This window comes from Sinocyclocheilus rhinocerous, unplaced genomic scaffold, assembly GCF_001515625.1.
Source record: "Sinocyclocheilus rhinocerous isolate Xijiao unplaced genomic scaffold, SAMN03320098_v1.1 scaffold738, whole genome shotgun sequence".
NCBI lineage: Eukaryota > Metazoa > Chordata > Actinopteri > Cypriniformes > Cyprinidae > Sinocyclocheilus > Sinocyclocheilus rhinocerous.
This window is the reverse complement of record NW_015633949.1, coordinates 664,914-675,385: the sequence shown is the minus strand read 5'-3', so window position 1 is coordinate 675,385 and position 10,472 is coordinate 664,914. Positions and strand designations below refer to the sequence as shown.

Below are 10,472 nucleotides of genomic sequence, written 5' to 3'. Positions count from 1 at the left end.
CTGTGTGAGTGCTGGTGGGTTTTCAAACTTCATACTTCAGACACACAGAAAAAAATCATCAGGAACATTTACATTTTTTGAGAAGACATCAGCAGCAGCATCATGATGTTTTGGCATTTGTTAGTTTTTTACAGCGTCAATTTAGCATATAGGAGTCTCATAATCATCATAATAATTTCCAACATGTTTCCATGATTCTAACATATATGTTAAGCTGATAACTTCATGTGATGCACTTTTTAAAATGTATTACTCAAGAAATTCCAATAATCATAATGCTGAAATTGCATTGCTGCACTGCAGCCACTTATTTTCAAGGAATCACGTTTCATTACATTTTCCTCTGATTTCATCTGTGTTTATCTTTACAGAACTGCTGCAATTAAAATTACAATGGATTAGAGTGGGATATCTTAATATTTCTTTAAAAAAATAATAATGTATGTCCATGACAGAGCTTAAGCTTTCTTCATAGTTTCTGGCAGTCCCAGCAAACAAAGTCTTAAATATTGATAAATTACATTTATATTTGTATTGCTGTTTATTATAGAGGGTTTAATGCTCTGTCTCTTGGGGCCGGTGGGAGTTTCCCACATTTGGAGGGCGGAACTGGCGTTCCAGGAACCAGGACGAGAGGAGGAGGGCAGCATCGGTCCAATTCTTTTTAGCGAATCGGTTCGCTTCATGAACCGGTTAAAAAAAAAAAAAAACATTACGCGCAATTACGATTTCGTGGTAAAATACATTTTAGTAAAATGTCACTGTTTATCATTATGTTTAATTTTGTATTCGTTACATGCATGTTTGTTTCCTTTAATTAACTAAAATATCGAGCGACGTACCATTGCTATAGTTAAAAATAAGCGACTTAAGTTCATGAGTGTAAAGTAGAAAAACCTGTGCGGATACTTTAACGTTGCTTGAAAACACTATTAAAACGTACTGTATATAAAAATATGTAACGTTAATATTAAAAGGCCCAAAACCTTGTGTTTTAGCCAGTTTTTAGGGAATAAATAAAAAAATGAAACTTTAGTATAATATTTCACACCCTGACTGGATTCTCGCTTATACGAATCGGCTCGAGCGAGTTATTAAGAAGATTCAGTTCAAAAGAATGATTCCACGGCGAATCGGACATCACTAGAGGAGGGCAGAGAGGGAAAAATCACAGCCACCACCACAACATGATCATCACCCCACAGCCCAAACACACTGGTGTAAAAAAAAAAAAACAGTCTTGAGCATTTCGGACCGAATCTGAGGTGTGGTCTCGCCGTCGGTGTGTAAACAGAGCGTGTTTATCTCTGTTTTTAAGCCGTCAGGGAGTGGATCTGTCTCGGACGCCATCTTTAGCAGCAGCAGTAGCCCGGGAGAGTGAAGAGCTGCTGGGCCACCGTTAACCAGCACCGGGCTGGAGGAGTTTCTCCAGCGGACACTCATGCTTGACAGCGATCGATAAGTTTGTCGGGACTGATTTGGGGTCGGTAGGCGTGTTTTCTGTCCACTGGGTTTGTTGTTGTTGTGGTCGGAGGAGTTTTCTCGGGCTGGCTGCTCATCCTGGCCTGTTGGGAGGGTAAGTGAGCTGTTAGCTCTTCTGCTAACTTAAGTTCATGTCAAAATAAACACTTTTTGCTTTTTTTAACACAACAGAATCATTTAAGTAAACGTTTTCCTGTTCATTGTAGTCCATTCCAGTGAATTAACATAAAAAACGCAACTGTTGTGTTGATCTAAGTTTATTAGTTTCCACCCAAGTCATGGGTTTGACTGTAGATCATCTTCATATTCATCATATAGAAATGCACATGTGTATGCTGGGATTTTAGCTCTGGGGTGTGTGATCTGTGTGTAATATGGATGTCACTTTGTGTATATTGTCCATTATGATTATTTATGTCATATATATTAAGATGTGTTGATCCATTGTGATCTTAAATACTTCAGAACATTCTGTTCCTGTAAAGTGCAGTTGATCATCCAGGCTTTGTAGACTTTGCTTATGTATCTGTGTAAACAGCAGTTTAATTAGATGTATTTGTACAGTTGAGATGTACAGACTGAATGATCATGATGGATGGACCTACTGTTTACATTTGGAAATTTCCATGATGGCTATCTGTCAATGGGATGCTGCCTTTATTGTTATAGATCAGTTGATTCATAACTGGCTCTTAGACATTATCATTGCTTTATTGCTTCTGCTGGTGTTGTATAGTATTTCCTGCTGTCCTACCTGTATATAGATGCTCGAATGCTGAGTTTGCCCTGCCACAGTGGAAATGGCTGCTCTGATTGTAATGCATTGAAGCTCTGCTGCATTTGTTTATGGCTTTGCATTGCTCATAAACATGCAAACTGGTGGTATGAGAACTAGAGGCTGAATAGTGCCTCTGTTGTTGAGAGACACTGCCTGCTTTCTCCACCGTGATTGTCTTTCTCTGACCTCATTGCTGCCTCTTAAATCTGGGCCTCTGTCCTCTCTCCGCACAGCATCCGTTACACTGAGCCCTCGGGGTCTCCACTCCCTCATCCATCTGATATCAGACCTCTGATTATCATTGATGTCATCAAGTGACTAACACAAGTTTGGACTATCAATTTTGATGCGTTCCATGCATCCCTCTCTCGTGCAGGATAATAATTGATTCAAATATCCCTAATGTATAGCTGTTCTCGCACAGTGAGATCTACGGTGTTGTGCTGACCAGCTTTGAATTTTTGTCCTCCTTGATTATTATTTAATTTATTATTAGTTTTTTTAATTAAATGATTAATTAATGTTTTATTATTGCTTGCCCAGTCGTTCAGACATTAACCATTGTTTGGGCTACACACACACACACACATATACACAAAACAAATAATGTTTCAAAGGAATATATTTGTTTTGTATTATAATAATTAAATATTATAATCGGATATTATAATATAAGAAATCGGGTTTTGTATTAATATAGCTGAAATTGTTAGTCATAATATTTGCTTTTATTTATTCATTTATTTATTTCTATTTGTTATTATTATTATTGCTGTCCCAGAAGTTTAGATTTGTACTTGCACTAACAATATTTTACTGAAACATCACAAAAAAGGATATTATATATATTTTTTATATATTTTAATTTGTCACAAAGGAATATATTTGTTTTTATTTTAATACTGAAATATTAGGCTATAATCAGATATTACAATATAATTAATTGAGTTTCATATGAATATAACTGAAGTTGTTATTTGTAATATTTACATGCATTTATTTATATTTGTTTGTTTGTAATAGTAATGATAATAATAATTATTATTATTGCTGATCCAGTAGTGTAGGTTTGTACTTGTGCTGCCAATATTTTCACTAGGGCCATCACATATTTGTCACAAAGAAATATTTTTGTTTATTATTATTATTATGAAATGTTATATAACTGAAATTTTTAGTCATAGTACTTGCAGCAGTTGAACACTGAATTCTGATTAATTGTTTTGTCATGTGTTCAACATTGTTATCATTTGGCCTGTTCCATGGAAGTATATCATAAAGACGCGTGTGTTTTTTAGTTTTTTGCTTCTTGTTATAGAAGTTAAAGTTATAGAAGAAACAATAATTTAGGGATGTAACGGTATGAAAATTTCATATCACGATTATAGTGACCAAAGTTATCACGATTATCAATATTATCACGGTTTTGTTCAAATTAGATGAAAACGAACAACCACATTGCATGCTGCTTCTGCGTCAGACTGATGCTGGCTGGACAGGATTTACCGCGAGTTTTCAAAAGCGCGATAATCAAACACGGTTTTGATGATAATTAAATTTTAAATGGTAATACTAACCGTCAGGGCATTTTATCGTGATTTATCGTGAAACCGGTAATCGTTCCATCCCTACAATAATTATAAACACACTTTTTACAGGGATTAAACAATAATACCAGATATTTAGCAGCTAGAATGGTCTGTTAAATAATGCCCATGGTACTGTTTTCAAATGAAATGATCTCCACAGGTGCAGCTAGGACACAGGGCCTAATCATTCGCAAGGTCATACTCAGTGTTTATAAATACAAAGCGGTACAGCGCAGGCACGGGACAGCATCTCTAAAGCTCTGCCCATGGAGAAGGACTGGGTCAGAGTTGTGCTTCTGTTTGTTTGGCAAATGAAGGGAACTCCCTTCTCTGACGGAGGAGTTTCCTAGACATTCCTCCTAATCTGAATTTAAAGGATGTTGTGATGCTTGTTTAAGGAGAGGGGTAAGTTGTTTGATATCCTGACGAATTCTTTCAGGCCTTTTCGTAACTGGACAGTGTTTGTGGAGAGTGAAAAATTTAAGGGGGTCTGAATACTTTCCGTACCCACTGTATTTGGTGTAGGACAGTAATTGGAATACCTACAGTGTGAAAACTTGACTGAAATAATGATTTGATAATATTGTACATAAACAAGCTGGGTTTTTGGACAGATAGAACCATTTCCTTGTGTCTTACATGTTTGCGGTGGCAGTTACAGTTCTGTTTTTCAGCTTTTCGCACATTCCTGAATAGCAGCTCAGCATTTCTCCATTTGTGTGGCTCAACTTTGTGTTGACTTTAGTAGTTTTGTTTAAACTTGTCAGTTCGTTGGAAAATGAGATAAAGTCTGAAGGAAATGAGTGAAGGAGTTAAGAATGTTGATGTTGACTATATGAGCTGATTAGCACTGAAATGGTTGATGGGAGATTTGAAGTGCCATTAGCACATGAGCTGAGTGACCAGGAAATAGAGAAACTGTGAGAAAGAAAGCGACATCATGTAGGCAGTTCCTGCCCTGCTGTTGTGTCGTCCTGTCCTGCCACATTCCTTCTGTGTGTGTCTGTTGAATGGCATGATGGGGTGTCATCTCTTTCTTGTCTTTCAAAGTCCTGCCCTAACAGTCTGTGTCACATGCTAAGCATCTGGCAGTTAGCATGATTGCTTTGCATCCCTGCTTTTTTAAATTCCATGTCAATGAATTTGAATTGAGGTAGAAAATGGGATGCAGAACAGTCAATTTAATGTAATTTAAAAAACTAGAATTAAATTGGAATGAACAAGCGTTCATTTAAAAGAACATCATTTACATATGAAAAACTCAATATGTACACTAACATTCAAAAGTTTTGGGTCAGTAAGATTAAAAAAAAAAAAAAAAAAACTTTAATTCAGCATAATGCGTTAAATTGATCAAACACGACAGTAAAGACTTTTATATTGTTACAAAATATTTCTATTTAAAATAAATTATTTTCATCAAAGTATCCTGAAAAAATGCATCACGTTTTCTACAAAATATTAAGCAACACAACTGTTTTCAACCTTGAAAATAATAATACATGTTTCATGAGCACTAAATCAGCATATTGTAATGATTTCTGAAGGAATTCAGCTTTGCCATCAGAGGAATAACTTGTATTTTAAAATATTTTAAATTGTTATAATTTAACCCCAAACATTTGAGCTGTAGTGCAAATATTTATATATTTTTATATTTATATTTCTAAATATTATTTTAAAGTAATGCTTTTTCATTCCATTTTGAATTTCAATATTTAAAACAAAATATATGTAAATATATAAAGTTGTTTACATGGCTTCAAATCAAAGTTATCATCTCAAATAAAGGATCTCAGTTTTCAAAATGAATCCCAAGGATGTGCCACCCAGGCTCACGTGATCATAAATATTTTTATTACTTCCTTAAAGTGATCATCGTATGTACCTTCATGCTTTTTGGACGGCTTATTTACATTACTATTACACTTTACAAAATACATAAGTGCTTATGGGTAATATAAATATATTTAAATTCAAATTCAAACAACCTTTCAAAACCCCTGACACCCTAAATAGTGCATGATTTGGCCCACTGTAAGCGTTTTCTAGATAAAGTTTGTGTGTCTGCATCTATAGTGCTCATTCTTGTGTAAAGGTGAATGGGATGGTGTGGTTCGAGTGGGTTGATTGGTGTGTGTGTGTGTGTGTGGGCAGAGTGACTGTGAGGCAGCTGGTGTGGTGGGAGGCTGGTCTTGTGACTGAGACATCTGCCCTGAGCTCTCAGCATTGTGTCTGTGCAGCCGATCATCTGAGCAGCACTGAGGGGGGAGCAGTGGCCCGAACCCAACCAGCTCCAGCAACAAACAAAGTGCTATTTTAATATGAGGTCATTCCTTCCTATGTGGCTAAAGTTTGATGGTGTTTACTAATAAAACACACAGTGGGAATGAAAGGCCGCTTGCATAACTATGACAACATTGGTATTAATGAGAGTGTTAATGTTAAATTTGGTGTTATCATCAACTAACTTACAGGAATACTTCACCGAATCATTGAAATGTACTCGCCTTCATGATTTTCCAAACCTTGATGACTTGAAGATGTTTAATAAAAATAAAAAAAAAAGAGAAAGTTTCAGTGTTTTTTATGTGTTAATGCTAATATCTCAGTGTGGTTTAAAAGACACTCAATATTCACTAATGATATTGATTTGACTGCACTCACTCTATCGGATGAGAACAGAACTTGAACTGAATTAAGCTGAATGATGACACTATTGTCTTCTGTAGAGCTGCTTTACAGTCTAAATGAATTTGTTCAATAATTAATTAATTTTGCAACATCCACATCATTTAAACACTCATTTAAACTCACTTCATTTTGCACTGAAAAACAAGGCAAAAATACTGAGGAAAAACATTACCTTTTTGCAGCATGATCAGAAGGTACAGACATTTTTTTTATTTTTTTAATTAAAAGGTAATGGAAATCTGTTGAAGTTGTATTTTTAAAGATTGAACCATGCTTATACAAGACATTTACATTTAGAGAACATATTGATGTATTGTGTTCCATTCAATTTATTCCACAAATTTTCTCTACTTGGTCTTAAAAAGTCTGTTAAAAACCCTGTTATAGCTGAATTTAACTTATTTTGTAGCTGATAAACTTTACACAGTTATTGAACTGAACTCAATTAACAACTGAACTGACTTGAGCTGAATAATGATATTTTTTTGAGCTGCTTTAAAGCAAAAATTGGATTTGTCTCATAATTGAAGAAGTTTGCATCAGTGACTATTTTCCTGTTTGTTACTGTGAAGTTGCTTTGAAACAATCTGTATTGTGTAATGCACTATATAAATAAAAGTGGTTTGACTTGGATTTTGGACCCCATCGATTTCCACTGTATGGACACATACCATTCAAAATAAGTTTTTTGTGTGTTCCGCAAGATTTGAAACAACATGAGGGTATGTAAATGATGGTGACCTATCTCTTTAAGTACTGACATATTAGTATGTGATGTCCATTATGTGCATCCCAATCCAATCTTATGTATGAGTCGACCACTCCTAGTCTAAAACCAACGTATATAATGAGTCTGTTTTATGATGATGATGGCATACTCAGTTTTAAGTGTAGATTTTAGCTGTTCACTCTGCCCTGTGTGTCAGTCCTGAAGTCTGGATAACCATGGATAAGGTGACGTAGTTATGCAAACTCCCAGGGTTTGCATTTGGAATAGTGACGGATGTTAGTAACTGTGATGCAGTGGAGCTGAAGAAATTCTTTACAAGGTGTGTCTATCTGGAATGATTCAGTTCAGACGCGTACAGCTGTGGACCAGGTGTCATGATGTCTCTCATTATATCGCTCTGTCAGTTAGTCATTCATGCACGTAAGCAGATAAACATCGATCGAGAGGGTATTCTGAGAGGACAGCCTCTTGGCCATTGGCTCAGAGATGCTGTTGCCATGGAAACTGATGTGCTAGTTGTTGCTGGGCTTCAGATGGGAGCCGTTGCTGGAAGCAATCCCTCTCCTGAGTTTTGGCCAGAGTGTGCTTGACTGCTCTGACGCTTATTAACAACATCCTCTCACCAATAAACCAACCCACCTGCATGACATGAAGTTGGATGTTTCTGCTTCTTTTATATATATATCATAATCATCTTTAACAGACATATTTATTTCCATTTTTAAATTGTGATTTACTTGAGGCTTTTAAACAAAATGAATTAAAGTACTCTATTAATCGAGTTTCTTCCCAATACCTTGTGTGTGTGTGTACACTACCAATCAAAAATTTGGGGTTGGTAAGGTATTTTTAAATTGATTTTTTTATCAGTGATTATCAAAATACAGTAAAACAGTAATGTTTTGAAATATTATTACAATTTAAAATAACTGTTTCATATTTTGATATATTTTAAAATGTAATTTATTCCTTTGCTTAATTTCCAGCAGCAATTACTCCAGTCTTCAGTGTCACATGATCCTTCAAAAATCAGTCTAATCTGCTGATTTGGTGTCAAGAAACATTTCTTATTATCATAATTGTCGAAAACCGTTGTGCTGCTTAATATTTTTGTGGAAATCATGATACATTTTTTATGATTTTGATGAACAGAAAGTTCAAAAGAACAGTATTTATTTTAAAAAATAAAAATTTAGATAAATTTAATGCATCCTTGCTGAATAAAAGTATAAATTTCTTTAAAAAAGGGTTTTATATATACAGTATATATATATACATACATACATACACACATATACACATTTATGAAATATATTTTAATAGAACATGTTCATATTGCATTGTATGATAATATATAAGATATATATAAAAATGTCTTGTGGAGACTTGTCAGGGTGTGAATCAAGTATTTGAAAAATAATGTGTTTTTTGAACATTAAAGCATGTCAACATATTCTGTTACACCAAATACACAAAATAATGATCTTTAAAAAAGCATCATATGACCCCTTTAAATCTTAAATCATTAAGTTTTGCGTTTTGAATTGATTCATTGAGACGACACTGAAAGTGAAAAGGAATGATTTGGTAAGCTGTTTTGGGGATGGCTTGACATATTAATTGGACAGAATGATTTTAAACCGAGCAGCAGGCTGGATGAGGAAGCAGAGGGCTGTGGAGTCATTCTGGAGTTTGACTCTCTCTCTGTGTTTGTAAGATTGGGTGAGCCATTATGACTGCAGCTCCTGGCTGTCTGCTGCACACTTCATCTCTCCCGCTCTCTGAAGCTCAAAAGAGGAACTCACTGACCACAGCTGCTCTAATGTGCAAACCCGATGCATCAGCCTGGGGTATTTTGCTGAAAACAGCAGTTTGAGCATGTGGTTTCTCATAGAGCTGTCTTGTAAAGAGAACTTTTATGATTCCTCCTTTCTGTTAAGTCATAATTCATAGCACAGGAGTGTGGATGTGTACATATACAATGGAATGGAGTACAAACGTCTTAAGTACCAAGTGAAAATTTGGTAATCAAAATCTAATTGAAAAAAACTTTCTTTCTTTTTTTTTTTAAGAAAAAAAAACCTATGTAACCGAATTTTCTGATTTAATCCCTATTTTTTCCAATGCAATGCTAATGATTCTCTCTCTCTGTCAGGTTTTGGTCCATATGAGGCCGCGGTCTTGCAGATGAGCCATCAGTGGGGGCTGTCGTGTCGCAGACCCAGATAGTGACTGGCGGCTGCGGCCCCGCCCCCTCCCAGCATGCCCAACGCTGCTCGCGCAGGGAGTCTGAAGGACCCCGAGATCGCAGATCTCTTTTTTAAAGAAGACCCTGAAAAACTCTTCTCAGACCTCAGAGAGATCGGTCATGGCAGCTTCGGCGCTGTATACTTTGTGAGTGCTTTTGCATCTCCCAAGAAAATGGATTTTAAGCTCTGGAAATTTATTTTAGGTTGTGAGGAAACAATGAAGTCATAATCATTCTTCTACTAAATTGATGAATTTATGTATTATTACAGGCACGGGATGTGCGGACCTCAGAGGTGGTGGCCATCAAGAAAATGTCATATAGTGGAAAACAGTCCAATGAGGTGAAAATAAATGCTAATTTCCTTATGTTGTTCTTTCTGTTTAAGTTAAGGGAGATTATAAATAATTGTTTCTCCCTCCAGACTAGGGATGGGTACCGAAACCCGGTATTTAATCGGTCCCGGGGCTAAATTATGAAATACCGGAGTATCGATAAGCTCTGACGTTAACGGTTCTGCTATCGGTATTGGAGAAATTAATATAACACACTTACATTTATTAATCGGTGATTGTTGTAAGATGCCGTCTTTACTGTTGCTAAATTGCGGGACATGTTTGATAATAAAACGTTGAAAGCACAATCGGCACAAGAGACGCTGTTCCTCAGGCTGAAATGTGTGCGAGCGGCACGCTACAAAACGGACAAGCAAATTACACTTTGAGCTTGGGGCGCGTCCAAATGATCAAATACACACAAAAATGTCAAAATGGCCGGCTTGGAGAGTATTTACTTAAACTCAGTTTATGTCTTAAGTGGAGGAGAACAGTTGGGAGAAAATCCGATGTGTGTCAATATATTGTCTTAAAGTGACAGACTGGCGCTTGGGCCATCAAAATGCAAAGAGAAAATCACTCACAGCTCTTAATCTGAATAACGTTATAGCTTTAA

General features: G+C 35.9%; 1 protein-coding gene across 2 annotated transcripts in view; it reads left to right on the top strand.

Moving 5' to 3' along the window:
• Positions 1-1,123: 1,123 nt before the first annotated feature.
• Positions 1,124-10,472, top strand: part of LOC107744793 (serine/threonine-protein kinase TAO1-like) — a 21,499-nt gene continuing 12,150 nt past the window's right edge. For both annotated transcript variants that reach the window (XM_016558619.1, XM_016558618.1), the window contains exons 1-3: positions 1,124-1,576; positions 9,429-9,667; positions 9,793-9,864. In XM_016558619.1, the coding sequence (XP_016414105.1) occupies positions 9,536-9,667; positions 9,793-9,864 (204 nt within the window). In that variant the 5' untranslated portion in view covers positions 1,124-1,576; positions 9,429-9,535. The remainder of the gene's footprint in view (positions 1,577-9,428; positions 9,668-9,792; positions 9,865-10,472) is intronic.